The sequence below is a fragment of the Cricetulus griseus genome, chromosome 5 (genome assembly GCF_003668045.3).
Source record: "Cricetulus griseus strain 17A/GY chromosome 5, alternate assembly CriGri-PICRH-1.0, whole genome shotgun sequence".
In the NCBI taxonomy this organism is placed as follows: domain Eukaryota; kingdom Metazoa; phylum Chordata; class Mammalia; order Rodentia; family Cricetidae; genus Cricetulus; species Cricetulus griseus.
The window spans coordinates 40,824,889-40,841,862 of NC_048598.1; the positions used below are offsets into that span (position 1 = coordinate 40,824,889).

Genomic DNA, 16,974 nt, shown 5'->3' on the forward strand with positions numbered 1-16,974 from the left:
AATGCCTTTCTAGTACATTGACATCGACCTTACTCACTCATGAAGTCTTCGTGGGAAGTTTTTTCCATTGAATACAGATAAGAATTGGGAGAGTTTGTCATAATTTGGAAAAATATTTACAAAAGCTAAGGTTAGCAAACTTAGTGCATTCCTTTAACCAACTCTCCCACCTTGGAACTTGGAGCATTTCAACAATTTGGCTTTTAGCAATAAGGTAAAGCAATGGTTAGTATTAAGATCAGTCTCTGATCTTTGATTTTGTTAGCCTAACAGTCCATTTCACCTCAGAATAATTGGATTAGTTATAGATCTATTGAACCAAGAAATTCTTCCCTCACCAGCTTGGAGGGAAACAGGCATGTAAGAAGTTCCTTTAGTCAAAGCATATGAGAAAAAAATATCCCTTTTAGTTACTTAAGTTTTTTTTTTTTATGACTGGGAAAAGAACTACCTGAAATATTACCATTGTTTTTCTTCTTAGTTCCTCCAATAATTGAAGGTGACTTGGCCACTCCTTCAAATAAGCAAGTTGTTATCGGTCAGTCATTGATACTGGAATGTAAAGCTGCTGGCAACCCTCCTCCAGTTCTCACTTGGTTAAAAGATGGTGTGCCTGTGAAAGCCAGTGACAACATCCGCATAGAAGCTGGCGGGAAGACACTTGAAATCTTGAGTGCCCTAGAAGTTGACCGGGGACAATACATATGTGTGGCTACCAGTGTGGCAGGAGAAAGGGAGATCAAATATGAAGTTGATGTCTTAGGTAAGTAAGGATGGCACTGCCTGGATTGTCAGATTTGCAGCACTGGACTGTTGAACATGTCTTAGGTCATGTAGTGATAAGGCAGTCTCAATTCAGGTGCAGTTGGCTTTTCAAGTCTGTTCAAGTGGTGGGTTTCTCAATAGAGTCCTGCAATCTAAATCTCATATAACCCTTCCAAAGATTTTGATGAATATGCGTTGTTCGTGCAAGGGAATTTTCATAACTGTATCAACTTCTGGGTGCAGCGGGTCACAAGGTGTTCTTCTGTCATAGGCACTGTGTCAGACCACAGATCATACTCTTTGGACCTTGCCCCCTTGAGACCCTGTAATCGCAGCCAGAAGATCCCTTTTTTAGCATTTGTAATTTTAATATATAAATACTAAAATTTCCATGTGCCCTCAAAAACCCATGAGGAAATTATATTGGAAATAAACGAAGAAAAGTTTTTCAAATGAATCTTCTAGAGAGCTATTAATATATTGCTAGCTAAATATATCTCTTTGTTTTCACTTTGAGGCAGGACCAAGGCCCTCCCCTATATCTAGGCTGAGCAAGGTAACCTTCCAAAGAGATCAGCCAGAGATTCCAAAATGGGTGTTACTATGTAAACAAACAATATAAAACATGGGTAAACTTTACACTAACATAGCATCTATGGGACCATAATGTGTATCAGAGAAAATTCCTGGTGACAGGAATACATTCATCATGCAAATACTTATTGTGTAATGCATTTATAATTTCAAATCCCCTTGAGTATTAAACTCCTTTGAAAAACATATTTTAAGATACTACTCAGATGTCAGGGTGGATTCATTCCTGTAAACATTTGTTTGCCTGCTACCTCTGCCTTTTTTTCTTCTTTCTAGTGCCGCCAGCTGTGGAAGGAGGAGATGAAACATCTTACTTCATTGTGATGGCAAATAACTTACTGGAGCTAGATTGCCAGGTGACAGGCTCTCCCCCACCAACTATCATGTAAGCGTTTTGGTATGTCTTCTAAATACCTCTCTCACTTTTTAATATAAGTGTTTTGGAGTTGTCCTGAAGTATTTTGACATTGAGGAGTGTCAACACATAAATTATATTCCTCTTTGAAAAGATATAGTCTATATACAAGGTGACTGGCATTTGGTTCTCAAAAAGGAGACATACTGGCACAACTGGAGAAAATCTCTTTTTTTTGAGCCAAATTTGAATCAAACATTTATTTATTTATTTATTTATTTATTTATTTATTTATTTATTTATGTTTTTCAAGATGGGTTTCTCTGTGGCTTTGGAGGCTATCATGGAACTAGCTCTTGTAGACGAGGCTGGCCTCAAACTCACAGAGATCTGTCTGCCTCTGCCTCCTGAGTGCTGGGATTAAAGGCATGTGTCACCACCACCCAGCATTGAATCAAGCTTTATTAATACTGGCCAGGTCCATGGACACTGGCCAAGTCCCTACCTGAGATTCCCAGAGTATGGTCTGGAGAAAATTTTTTGTATTGTCTTCAAAATTATATTTTTAGCCAGAAGATATAGGTTATTATATGCTATCAATATTAGATCTCCCTGAGGCACTGACATGTGTATTAAATAAAAGACTATTAAATAAAAAATAACAGAAATATGGGAGGTTAGCATGCTTACAGTCTTGTCTGGTTGGTTTACTTCCTAGATTCTCAAAGCATTATTGAATATAAAATTCTCATTTCCAAAATGGTATGAGGCATGCAAAAGAATGGTTGGCTGACTACAGTTCACACATTATAAAGTGATAACCCACAATATTATAAAATTCTGGTTTCAATATTTGATTTGCAAACATTTGCATTTTGTTGGTCAATATTATTTAAATACTACAGTGAATAATATCATTTTTCCCTTTCTGTAACCTAAACTTTTAGAAGGATAATGAACTCATTACAGAGTTCTCGAGTTCCAGCTGTATCCCAACCTCTCTGAGAGACCATGTTTCCTTTTTACTTCTCTTCTACATCCTGTTTCACAGAGTGATTAATTAGGAATTTAGGTGAATGCATAGTAGAGAATAAATATAATACACAACTAACCTCTAGGAAATTGCTCATTTGTAATATGTATCTATATTTATTTTTGCCTTTCTCAACAGGTGGCTAAAAGGTGGTCAGTTAATTGATGAAAGAGATGGATTCAAGATCTTGCTGAATGGACGCAAACTGGTTGTTGCTCAGGCTCAAGTGTCAGACACAGGTCTTTACCAGTGTGTGGCAACAAACATTGCAGGAGACAACAAGAAGGAGTTTGAAGTGACAGTTCATGGTATGTCAAGGAAGGCATGGGCGCACTGTGTTTTAAACTATTCTGGCTTTATTCATTGTCTAATTCAGATAGGAGCAGAGCGAAATCTTGAGTTGTATAAAGTAGTGAGAAAAGGGTGATGATAGTTAAATAATAACAGATTTAAATTATTTTCTGATGCAGAGATACACCCAAAGTATCATGTGAATAAGATCAGGCGATAATTAAGTGTTAGAAAGTGTATTCTACATGGTGTCAGACGGCGAAGAGAGAACTAGACTGTGATAGAAGAGGAAGGCAAAATCTTCCAAGTGAATGGGTTATGTCAACCTTTAAGGATTTGATCCAAACAGGAGTGATTCTGGACAGCGTTTTCTAGAAGCAAGACTTAGGGTATAATTTTGGAATCCAGGAACATAAGTGCATTCACAGAACTGGCACAATAAAGTTATGACCATGAATCTAATGACAAGAGCAAATCACTGCCAGGGCATTATGTGTCCCACTTGCCAGAAGAACTTGAGAAGCAAGGGACTGGAACCAGAAACTGACGAGCCATTTGGAGTGCATAGGAACAGAACCTGTGTATATCAACTCCATTCTTCCCCCTGTCTCTGTGGAGTCTCTTTTAAATTTTGTTTTTCCATGTCCCATGATGGAATACAGACAAATCTATTCCACAGTTTGAATCTCAGATTCTTGAGAGAGAATCTGGCAAGCCCAGCTTCAATCACCTTATGACCCCAGTCAGTCAGCCTTACTAGGAACAAAGTCCTATACATAAATACTGCATGAATCTGGCACTAATTTAATGAAGTCATTCTAGAGAAATGGATGGTAATTATCAATTGGGAAAAGAAGTCAATGGGTTTTAGCCAAACATACCTGTTAGGTTGTAGTAACTACATGGACATTTTGGCTATCCAAATAATTAAAGACTCAAAACTAAGAATGAGTATTATCTAAAATGACTAAAAATCATAAACAGAAGACGAAGTTGTTTCATTGTTTATGAAATATATTCATTTTTCTAATTTTAAAGTTTCACATCCCTTAAACATATTTTAACATGTTTTATTAATCCTTTGAGAATTTCATACATGCATATAATATAACTTGATCATGCACACACCCATTCCTCCTTCCACCTCCTCGGATCTACCCCCTCACAGTACCCCGACTTTATGCTCCAGAGTTTTCTTTATACAAAACTGGAGTCCTTTTGTGCTTCCCATTTAGACATGGGTTTCTCCCACATACTCTTAGGTCTATGACATCATTGGTTGTGGTTTTCATTCTGGCCCTCCCTTCTTCTAATCTAGTTCCTCCAACAATCAAGTCCTCAGACCTTCCAGAGAAGACTGTGGTGAGAAACAAGCCAGTCACCTTGCAATGCATAGCCAATGGCATTCCAAACCCGTCCATTACATGGCTGAAGGATGAACAGCCAGTGAACACTGCCCAAGGAAACCTCAGAGTGAGTATAAGACACTGAGTTCAAATGAAGACAGCCATGCAGGCCTTGCTAATTCTTTTGTCTCATTATTTCTTAACTATAGATTTTCCCATAGAATGGATTTGGCAGAGATTTTGTTAAAATATGTCTTCCTTCATTTCTTAATGGGATTTTTAAAAACCCTGCTGATATAGCTTTTAGTATTGGAGTTGCTGTTTTGATTTATGCCTTCAAAAATTGATATCTTATGAATGACAAACAATTGTTTCTGTCTCATATGCTGACTGTGCCATCTGGCATTTAATTATGTTTTAGTGAATATTTAAAGAATTAGAAACTAGGTAAACAGATGAATAGATGACAGATTTCTAACTCAGATAACCTATCTGATGCACTTAAAAATCATAAACAGCCAAACTTGGTGGTACAGGCTAGTGTACTCAGCTATTTGGGAAGTTGAGGCAGGCGGGTTGTAGTTAAGGCCTACCATGGCTACACAGCAAGTCTGAGCCTAATCTAAGCAAGTTACTGAATTCCTGTATCAAAATAGCAGCATACAGAAAGGGCTAGAGATGCACCTTCGTGATAAGGTGATTGCATAGCATGCACAAGGCCTTGGTTTCAATCTCCGGTACCATTAAGAAAATACATAATTAATGTAGTTTTCTAGTAGGATCAAGTTAATTAAATGATATCTTGACTTTCACTTATAAGTTTTCAATATCAGATACGTCTTGACTCCTTTCCCTAATAGAAATGATACAGATATCTCTTTGGTATCAATTCTACTCCACGTCTGGTATAACTGACTTCACACCTCTGTATGAAAGAAAAACTCAGTAACCCAACCTCAAATACAGGGCAGATAAAGGATTGCTTACCTTTGAAAGAGAGATTTATGAGTTGGTCACACAAACATAATTTAGAATTTAGTGAGTATACTAATGAGGGTTTATAGAGAGGTGGAGAATATCTAAGGAAAGCCTTTGAGCAGAGTTCTGAAGAACACAAAGGATCAAGTGGAAAAAGAATGAGTGCTGCTGGGAGTGTGTACAGGCAAACGTGTAGGAGAGCATCTTAGGGATGAAAGCAAGGCAGTGGCCTGAGGAAGATAGGAAAGGCAGAGGGGTTGGTGGAATACAGAAGTGGAGAGGCAGTAATAAGCACTTATACAATATTAATTATTTTATATTTACAAAAGCAATTGGGGGGGAGGGAGAGTTTGAAGACAGGAGTGGCATGACCAGGTTTGTAATTTTAATATAGTTATATACTACTTTACAATGAGGATACTCAGCCAGAGAGGCATTCATAATTCAGCACTTTCATCATTGTATAAAATTTGTACTACTCTTCCACAAACCTAGATGGCATAGCCTGGGGTACAACTGGACTAGAGAATAAGTCTCACCATCTATACCGTCCACCATTGGCTAAATAGCTACTATATGGTACATGACTGAAGTTACTTGTATCCTTTCTGAAAAATTAAGATGGTAGGCCAAGAGTATTTATGTAAAAACAGTTAGAACCAATGTGCAGTTCTCTGGGAGACAGAGGTAGAAATTTGGTACTATATGCTTGTTAGAGCAAAGAGGATATTTTGGTGCAATAGTCAAGTCATTGTAGATTGAAAGACAGTTGGTCTCATTAAAGATGAGGGCTATGAAAGTAAGAGAAACCCTTGAGACTTTAAACTACATAATTACATAGATGACACTGACCACCAGTGATATGGGACACTCCAGAAGAGCATTGGGAAAGTCTGTGATTTTAATTTCAGGCTTCTGGAGTTCACATCAGTTGGAGACACACTGGTAGAAATGGTGAACATGTCAGTAGGGTAATGCAAATGGCCGTGGAGATCAACAAAATGATATGGCAAGAACTATTGGCACACTGTTTATATTTCAAAGTTTGGGCACAAATAAGTTAACTCAAAGAGTAAAGAAGAAAATGGTAAGATGAGAGAAGACACTAGTGTAGAGTGTCAAGAAGTTGTGACATTAAAAGCCAGGTGCAGAATTATAGGGATGGAAATAAATGCATGGATACGTTGCTTAGCATGTTTAGTGCAGCTTGACTGGAAAATAGGTTAACTGGGAATTCACTTGAGACCATGGAGAGATCATATGGGGTCAGAATGTGGTAAGCCTGGAGGGCTATGCTGAGTTCAGATTTCCTCCTGGGCAAAGTGGGGAGCCATGAATGAGGTTTGAAAGGAGACTGGGGAAAGGGTCAAGTTTCCATCTTAAATAAACTGTTCTGGCAACAGTGTGTAAGATAGATTAACAACTGGGGAGGTTGGAGACACTGGAACATCAGTTAAGAAACCATCACAATCCCACAGTGGTGGTAGAAGTGGAAAACAGGGGCTCTGAGACACATGGCTGTGGTATAATTAATAGAAGTCAAAGTGGGCGCCAAAACCCCAATGACTGGAAAAATCGTGGGTGCCATTAAGCAAGACTGGGAAAAAGCAACGACAAGTCAGTTTTAGGAATATGAGGGAGTAATTTACGAACTTAGTTCTGAATAGTTCATGTGTTAACCTGTCCTGGGACTATGAGTGTAGAGCTCAGGAGACCAGCAGGGGCTGATGCTGTAAATTCAGGCATGTGCTTAGGGTTTTTCACCCAAGTCATGGGATTGGATGTAAACTCCAGAGAGTTAAGTTTCCTGTTTGTGCAGCAGAAAAAGGAAGCAGGTTGTGTAACATAATGTCCTAGGAGAGCCTGGGAGTGAAGGCTGAGGAATATTCTCTCTTTAATGTCCTGTGAGGACAGACCATCAAGAAGTCAGGACACCCAATTCCGTGTGTGGTAAGAGAGACTATGTACTTAACTGCAGAGACTGCTAGACAATGTGACTGGATGACTGGTGACTTTGGAATAATCAGTGTTAAATAATGACCTCTGATTCACCACCTTTAAAGTGGCAGAGGCCTGGTTGCAATGAGTTTGAGAGAGGAATAAGGAGAAAGCAAGAATTTATCGGCATTCCTATTATTCATATTTTATAAATTTTACAGTTTTTCTGGCTCCTATGACAATTTCATCAAAAAAGATTGTTGCCTTAAAACCATTTATGAAGTGTTACATAAATGTGGTCATGTTTTTTTTTTCCCAAAGAGTTTAAATTTTCATCACATGCTTTATGGTCCAGTGTGAAAGTCTTTTATTCAATGGGATTTTATGGCTATACCAGCAGGCCAGCCTTAAGTTATTTTATTTTGTGTCTTCAAATGCATTAAGAATACATTTTTTAAAACAAATTAACCTATTTTCTAATGCATAATGAAGTGATCTGGCTCTCAAATATTGAGTTAACTAAGATATAAAACTACAATTAAACATTGTGCACTTAAACGAACTTTTCTATCTCAGCAAATGTTTTTCAATCCAAACAAAAGACTGCCATGCTTTCTGTTCCCAATTAGATACAGTCTTCTGGTAGAGTTCTACAGATTGCCAAGACTCTTTTGGAAGATGCTGGCAGATACACATGTGTGGCTACCAATGCAGCTGGAGAAGCCCAACAGCACACTCAACTGCATGTGCACGGTAAGAGTATCTTCATGGCTTTCTCTTGTATGTGTGCATGCATGTGTGAGAGTGCATGCATAGGGATGCACACATATGTGTCAGCACACATATGTAGGCCGCAGGTCAACTTCCAGTATCATTTCTGCTGTGCCATCCACATTGTGTGTTTTTTTAAAGTATTTTGACTTTTTTGAGAATTTAATATATAAGTCTTCTATTCACATCAATATACCCCCTCCCTCTCCCACCTCCAACTCTTCCCATGTCCTCCTACTCCCTTCTGACTTGAATATTATTATTCATTGTTAAACACATTTGCATATGCTAAGCCTATTGAATGTGGCTTTTATGTATCCACTTTTGACATTTGCCTAAACTGCCCTGATTTTTGAGATAGGGTCTCTCACCTGGCCTGGTACTTGTTGATTAGGCAAGGCCAGCTAGCCAACCAGTCCTGGAGATCTGTTTGCCTCTACCTCTCAAACAGTAGGATTACAAGCAGTCACTAGCATTTGCCCTTTCACGACTCTCTTTCTTTAATTGGTTGTGGGGAAGCATAGAGGAAAAAGGATCACATAGTTTCTTTTTTTAAAATTTTTGTTTATTGGTTCAAATTTGGAACACACTTGCTTCACATATCAATCCCTTCTCCCTCCGCTCTCTCCCAACCCTCCCCCTAAATCCCCACCTGTCCCCGACCCCATCCACCCTCCACTCCCCAGGCAGGGTAGGGCCCTCAACGGGGGCTCCCCAAAGTCTACCACATCATATTGGGCTGGGCCTAGGCCTTCCCTGTTGTGTCCAGGCCAAGAGTGCATCCCTTCACGTGGAATGGTCTCTCAAAGTCCCTTCATACATCAGGGATAAAACTAATCCACTACCAGAGGCCCCCTGGAGTGCAGAGGCCTCCTCATTGACATCCATGATCAGGGGTCTGGATCAGTCCTGTGGGGGAATCACATAGTTTCTATAAATTGCAAATGTAGAAAGAAATTGTTTATTCCATCTTTATGAAAAATACTATGTAGCTTATTTTAATTACAGGTTCTCAAATATCTTTGGTTTTCAGATTGCAAAATAGGATACTCAAATTTTTAGAGTGTATGCACATGTGTGTGGGTTGCACATGTTCACATGTGTAGAATCGTATGTACCCGCTGTGCATATGTGGAAGCACAAAGTTGATGATAGGTGTTATTCTCAACTGTTCACCACCTTATATGTTGAGACGGAGTCTCTTGCTGAACCCAGAGCTCACCATTTAGGCTTGTCTGGCTAGCCAGTTTGTTCTGTGGCTTCCTTGTGTCTGTCTTCCTGCTCTGAGATGTCCATAGGCTGATGCACCCATGCAGCTTTTTACATGGGTTCTGCAGAGCCAAACTTGATTTGTCATCTTGGATGGCAAGTTTTTTATCCTCTGAGACATCGCTCCATTCTCCAGTGGTTTTTAAATGACTCATATAACCTTAATAAATAATACTCTGTAGAAGACTTTGTCGAAAAAGACAAAGTTTCAGAGCTCTGCCTCACCTTGTCTATAATCTTCTTGCACCGTTTTCGTTTTGTGAATTGGAGCTACTCTTGACTCAGGATCATCTATGTGCTTTCATAAAGTGTCTGGATGGCTATGGAGCACAGCATCAACATCACAGCTTTACTATAAACTTGGGAGACATAGGGCTTTGGATAGAAGGCTTTTGTTCTCCAGAGGTTTATCGGAACAAAGTCTGGACTTTTGCGGAAGTGCTCTAACATTATTTGCTTTGGTGTACTCACGTGGTTCTTGTCCAACATTTTATTTCTTTAGATGTTCATTTATCCATATATTTATTCCACATTTACTGAGAAATCCAGCTTAGGATAACATCCCAGGATCTAACTTAATTCCAAATACATAGTAGGCAGTTGAAAATTTTTGACATATGAAGAGTAAACTGAGTGATTTTAAAAATTACAATGGGTCATTGAATTCTTCTAATTTGCTTCTTTGCATATTTTCTTTTTTTGAATGAGCCAGTTAAAATATTTTGTTCCTTCAATGTTTCCCATAACCCAATTTATTCTGTTCATGGTTCATAAAATAGGAACCCCCAATGTGAGCATATTTGCACATATAAACATGTTCCTTAAGAGTAATTAATTTGAAGGACACTATTTGGAATTGGCTCCTTGTCCTAGAGAGGCTGAGAACACACAGGCACTGCTATCCCTCACTGCCTTTAATTTGCTCTACTTCACACAGGTCTATGTCATTTGAGTGTTCTTTAACAGCTGTCTCAGCAACTCCTCAAGATTCCACTTGCATCTAAGAGTTGCCAAATTGTGTTTCCTGTAGTCTGTTCCTCCCTGAAGCTCCTTCCATCTTCTTTGCACATTAAAACTGCTTGAAGCATCAGTTCTTCTTAGTGTCTCTGAGTCCAATGGTGTGGATGGTCACCAGTATTTGGAGAAATATTGAGTTAAACCTTGAAAAATCTTATGCAGCTTTGTCAATATGTTCCAGAATAACTGAAAACTAGAGTCCCTGAAAGAAATTAAATACTTCATTATGTAATGACAAAGCACAATGGCATATATGTATGAAAATATCATCGTCAAAGCCATTACTATGAATGCTAGTGCAAAACATTTATTTAAAGTATAACAAAAAGCAACCAATGAAAAGAAAAAAAACCTAGGAAAAATACAAGTCCATAGATGTAGGGTCTGAAGATGGTAGCAAAGTGTCAGCTGTTAGAAGACTCAGTTTGGGCGCTCATCTACATGGAAAATCATCAAAGAGAAGGGAAGCAAGAGGAAAATATTTGAGTTCGTGTGCAAAGAAAGAAGCAGAGCTTAGTCACTGAGCAGGGCTTAGTGGAGATGGCCAAGTGAGATGGAGAACATGATGCTATCTCCTTCATACAAATCACAATGGAGAGGTAAGAGCTAGCAAGAGCTTAAAGCATCCCATCTGCTATGGTACCCATTTGTCTGGATAACAGTTCATCTCCCTGGGAGGAGAATGATGATGAAGTGGGCTTGTAATGATTAACCTGAAGCAAGCATTTGACTACATGTGTGTCACTGGAATCTGGACAAAAGTGGCCTCCTCTTTGCACTGAGGATGGGAATGTCCCATTGGAAGCCTGAGTCTCTAAACTTGAATCTATCTTCTACTATGCGTATATGAATACTCATGACAATCATCAGAGATGTGAAAATATAAGAATTTTTAAGAAATTGATTAATAATTAAAGACTTTGAGTAGACCTTAAAGGTTGAGAGGACAATGTAGTGAAATGTGAAGAACTATGTAAATGGGTTTTGAAAGAAATTACTTAAAGTTGCACATATTGAAATGATTGCATATTATTTGGACTTGGGCTGTCTGCAATTATTGTAGATACAAATTTGACTTCATAAAGGGCTCATAGAAGCTAATGCCCTAGTAATAAGAGAGAAATGATACCCTTTATACTTTTGCTCTCTGAGTGCCTTTAAAATACTTTGTCCAGTTCTGATGATAACCAATTTAAAGAGAAATTGACAAAAATATATAGAAGAGCAATCATTTAGTTTCAGTCCATTATTGACTTATATAACAAGCCCAATAGTCACTTTTAGTTAAGGTTTGTTTGGCCAGTCTTTATGGATGGGTGTTGCAGTCTTAATAGGAATATTTATCACAGTTGACACATGAAACGTTCAATCTACAAAATTCAGTATTCCAATTTCTCAGTTCTCTCATTTCTCATAAAAATATCTTAGTTAATTCCCTTCTTCTCCATCATTGTAAAAATATTAACAAGAGTTGAAGTAAGTACAGTAAGGATGGTCTCTAGGACTAGATCACCAAGCTATGACCATGAGAAGAGGAACATTCTCATGGAATTTTCCAGGGAGTCTGTCTATTATAAACAGCAGGAGCCCTCAGTAGGTGGTCTTTTTTTGATTGTCAAAGTTTCATAATTCTGGAAGTTTTTGTTCTCTAGACCAAACTATGAAGTTATATCTAAACCCCAAATATTTGCCAAGTGAGACAGATGTTTCTACAAACAAGTAGTTATTTGAAGTCTAATAACTGAAGCATTCATTTCATCTGCACATAATTATTTCCTATGAAAAAAATCCAAGGTGATACACCCAGAAGAAATAGAATGTTGTAGTATAAAAGGATAGACTTCACATTTATTTCTTATATTGTTACAATGTCTGTAAGATGCTAAGCTTAGATGTGAATCTTCTTAAAGCTAAGCATCCTCATCAGTAAGGTAGAAGAGATAATGATAATACCACATAGTCAGTGGGGTTGTTTGAGGTTTAAATGAAAGACAACACATTAAAGTCTTACCCTGATGCCTGTCTCCCAGTCAGCATCTGTACATGGTAGCATGAAGACTGGTTTTTGGCAAAACACATGTTTGGCTCCTAGCCCTTCTCACTGTACTCTTTTAACAAATATGCTAAAGGCCTGTTGTTGCCTTTCCCGTTGGCTGGGAACCCTCTTGCATCTGTATTAGTTGTCTCATAAAAACATCAGGAGGACTCCTTATTTTTATTTTATATTTTAAAAGTATTTGCTTGGCTAACATCTGCTAACACCCACTCAAACAAGGTTTCTCTATCATTTCTGTGTTTTGTTTAATAGCTTGCCTGTGGCCTAGTGGAGACTTGGGCGTGTTCTAGGGAACTGTTTTGTTTCTTTCTTCATGGCCAAGTTGAGGTCAGGATTCTACTGAACTATGTTTTCAGCACATATTAAATTATTTCTGCTATTTTCTAATAGTAGTGAATAAGGTAGATTAACTCACAAAAGTCATTTTAACATCAGTTTTAACTAACTCAGACTTAACCACGTTTCCACACAGTTGGTTCATGCCCCAAATGGCTACAAGACTAGACAGAGTTGACTTCATGATGATTCAAGGAGGTACTGTGGTTTTGGCATAATGTGTACATGCAGTGTTTGGAAGAAGAAAAAATGAAAAAATGACAGTAAATTGAGTAGCATTCACCCTCCTGCCTAGGGGATTCATACATATTACTATTGGCATGGATTGGTGTCTCTTTATTGATGAAATACACAGAACAGTGGCCTCCTAAATCATTTAAATGCTACAGAGGAACCATGAAGCTTATATTGTATTTACTTTTATTGTCAATATTGGGTAAAGGCATTGGGTTTTCCTTATAGGTATTGTATGGATTTATGATGTTACTGTCTGTCACTTGAGTTAATGAACCATCACAAACTTCTGTAGACAGGCTTGTACTTCTCAAGCGTATAATCAGACAAGATCAAACGTGTTCAGAATGGTATGGCCCTAGACAAAAGGCAAATAATCCTTTAAAAAATTTGGGGGATTTCCTATCCATTTGCTTCTTGTCAGCCTGGGGTCTAACCACACCCAAAGAGCATACCTAGATAGGGGCCTTTGGTCTTCAGCTTTCTGAGTGTGTGTTGTGAATTTTGTGTTTATGGTGTATGCATGCATGTACATATATGTACAGGTAAAGTCACATGTATGCATAGGAGGTAGCCAGTGGTCAACTTTAGATGTCTTCCTTGTTTGTCTCTTATTTTTTTGTTATTCATAGTAGGATATCAATGTCTCCAATTATTAAAGATAATTTTTCCTTTTCTCAATGCATGTTGGGATTCTATTGTTATATGTATACATGTTCATAATTAACAAGTATTTTTAAAGTAAAGTTAGAGTTTATTATGAGAAGATTTTAATATAGCGATAAGCTTGGGTCTTAAGAGAAAGAGACAGCTCAGGGAAACATCTGTTTTTACACTTTAAGGGTGTGTGTATTTACACATAAAGGGTGACCAGGAATCACCAATGGTGTATGTTCTTGAGATATATACTTTAGTTTTATCTTTAGTGTATGCATTAAGGGTTATAACTAACATCTAGATGAATAATGTGCTTCAGCATAATAATGTTTTTCAGTTAGTAGCATTTTAAGTTTATTTGTGCATAATTTTTCCTTCCAGGTAGCTTTTTCTTTTCCTTCCTTTATGTTATTATCCTTCTTCCCCTATCATCTGCTAGTCAACCTAACTTATTATTATTTTCCATGTTGTTTTCTTTCAAGTCAATAAAAAAAACTTTCAAATTTACAGTTTTCATTGTCTTTTATCTTTATCTGTCTTGTTACTTTTACCAGTGTCCCTAATTTATTCCTGCATATTAGTTGCTTCCCTTAAAATTCAGTTTTAGCACTCATTATGGGACATGGGCTAGCATTGAGGTTTGTTTGAGACTTTGTTGTTTTGATTACCTAGGGAAATACTAAATGCCAAAGGACAGATTTGCTGACTATTGACTTCTTTTTTTATGTTTTTGGCAAAACAAAATTTTAAATTTTTTTAATTTTTACATACTAGCCCCAGTTCCCCTCCCTCCTTTTCTCCCTCCCTCTCACATCTCCCCATCCCACCACCTACCCACTCCTCGGAGGGGGGAAGGCCCCTTTTGGGGAGTCAACAAAATCTGGCATACCAAGTTGAGGCAGGACCAACCCCCTCCCTCCTGTATCAAGGCTGAGCAAGTTATCCCACCATAGGGCTCCAAAAGCCCATTCATGTAATCAGAATAGGTTCTGGTCCAACTGGCAGAACTTATGTGGCCCCCACAACAGATCAAGCCACATAACTGCCACCTACATTCAGAGGGCTTAGTTCAGTGCCATGCAGGATTCCCCAGATGTCAGTCCATAGTCCATGAGCTCTCACTAGCTCGGGTCAGCTGTCTCTGTGGTTTTCCCCATCATGATCTTGACTGCCCCCCAACCCTTGTTCATAGGATCTCTCCTTCCTTTCTTCAGCTGAACTCCAGGAGCTCATTCCAGTGTTTGGCTGTGATCACTGCATCTGCTTCCATCAGTTACTGGATGTAGGTTCTATGATGACAATTAGGGTAGTCACTAATCTGATTATAGGGGAAGGCCAGTTCAGGCACTTTCTCCACCATTGCTAGTCTTAGCTGGGGTCATCCTTGTGGGTTCCTGGGAATTTCCCTAGCTCCTGGTTTCTGCCTCTATCAAGACATCTCTTTCATTGTTCTCCCCAAACCTCCACCAACTCAGCCATCTCAAGCCCTCATGTTCCCAACTCCCATCCCCTCCCCTCTAGGAAAAAAAATCCTGAGAGAGATAACCCAGAGGCAGAAAGACAAACACTGTATGTACTCACTTGTAAGTTGATACTAGATGTAAAGCAAAGGATAACCAGGCTACAACCCACAACCCCAGAGAAGATAGATAAAAAGGACATGGAGGGCCCCAGGAAAGGGAAATAGTTAAGATTTCCTGGCTAGTGACTTCTTTGTTAATAGTCACTTTCTCTCAGTACTGTAATTTGTTAGCCTGCTGCTTTCTAGTCTCTGTGTATTTTGATGAGGAAACAACTGCAAGACTTACCGTGGATCCTGGTATATGAGTCATTTTCTCATGCTGATTTTAAGATTTTTCTCCTTCACCTTTGGTTTCAAACAGTTCTGTTACATTATAAGTTTCTTTAATGTGTTTCAACTTGGAGGTTGTTAAGCTTATCAAATATGAAAACTAATTTTAATTTTATCAGATTTGAAAACAAATGCTTTTCTTCCAATTTAGAAGATTCAGATACACTCTCTTTTTTCTTTTTGTTTGGGTGTTTGTTTGTTTGTTTTGTTTTTCAAGACAGGGTTTTTCTGGGCCACCCTGGCTGCTCTGAAACTTGCTCTGTAGACCAGGCTGGCTTCAAACTCAGAGAGTTGGGATCAAAGGCGTGTGTCACCACCACCTGGCTCAGTCTCTTTTCTTTAATTCTCCGGAATCATTTCCTCTTGTGTTCTCAAGGATACCCATTACATTTGATAATGTCCTACACACCTCAAACGATCTGGACTCTTTTCTCCATCTTTCATTTTTCATTTCTTTAAAACTGGGTTATCTCACTTGACCTATCTTCACATCCACTGAATATTTCTTCTTCCACTGTGCTTCTCAAACATGCTGTTGAGCCTGTATTGAATTTTGGAACTCCAGAGTTCCTAGTTGGCTTTTTAAATCAATCCCATTCCTTCATCGGCCCTCTGTTTTTCATAAAGTGCTATTTTTTCTTTTCCTTTAACTCTCTCCAAGCAAAAGTTTCTGAGCTCCTTGGAGAAGGGGACTTAGGAAAAGACAATAGCTGATGTAAAATGTGATCTTGTAAACCTATCGTCTGGACTTCCTAGAAAAGAACCTACTTTGCTTCTTGATCCATGGATGACCATGCTCTCTTTTCCTTGTACATCTTAGTTTTTGTTGAAAAGTCATTTAAATAACACTGTGACAATTCTTAAAATCCCATTCTTGTGCTTCCATGATTTTTATTGTTGTCACTGTCTCTGGTTGCTTCTTGTTTATGTAGTGATTGTGTAGTTCCTGGTAGTCACCAACATGTCCATATTCTGATTCTGGAAACTGTTACTATGGGAAGTCATATATATTAAAAGGGAATTAAATTGGAAGATCAAATTAGGATTACTAATCAGCTTTATTTTAAGTAGAGGGGATGTATCCCTGGTTATTTGGAAGGAGCCAATGTAATTATGAGGATCATTAAAGGTAGAAGAATTATACATAATCTCACACTGGTATAACCAGATTCAATGAGAGATTAAAAAAAAAAAAGTCACAACCAAGGAATGCAAATGGCCTCTAGAATTCGAAATAGCCAAGGAAAAAGCTTCTCCCGCCCTACTTCCCCAGAGAGGAATTCAGCTGTGTTGGCATGTTGGTTTGCACCCAAGGAGGCTGTGTTGAACTTCTGACCTGCAGTTCCACATTGCCATAAGCTAGCATGCTTACCATGATTAACTGTAGAAACAACAGAAAGTAATTTAGTGGCCTCTCTGAACAAATCAAATAAAGTCTGTTTATAATACCCCCGAGAGGAGAAGCTTGCACTAGAACTAGAA

At 38.4% G+C, this 16,974-nt stretch overlaps 1 protein-coding gene across 1 annotated transcript in view; it reads left to right on the forward strand.

Annotated features, from left to right (window-relative positions):
- Hmcn1 (hemicentin 1) overlaps positions 1-16,974 on the forward strand; it is a 439,469-nt gene that overhangs the window by 271,562 nt on the left and 150,933 nt on the right. Inside the window, exons 32-36 of the mRNA XM_027417405.2 lie at positions 482-763; positions 1,636-1,744; positions 2,886-3,055; positions 4,357-4,511; positions 7,930-8,053. Coding sequence (XP_027273206.1) covers positions 482-763; positions 1,636-1,744; positions 2,886-3,055; positions 4,357-4,511; positions 7,930-8,053 — 840 coding nt within the window. The remainder of the gene's footprint in view (positions 1-481; positions 764-1,635; positions 1,745-2,885; positions 3,056-4,356; positions 4,512-7,929; positions 8,054-16,974) is intronic.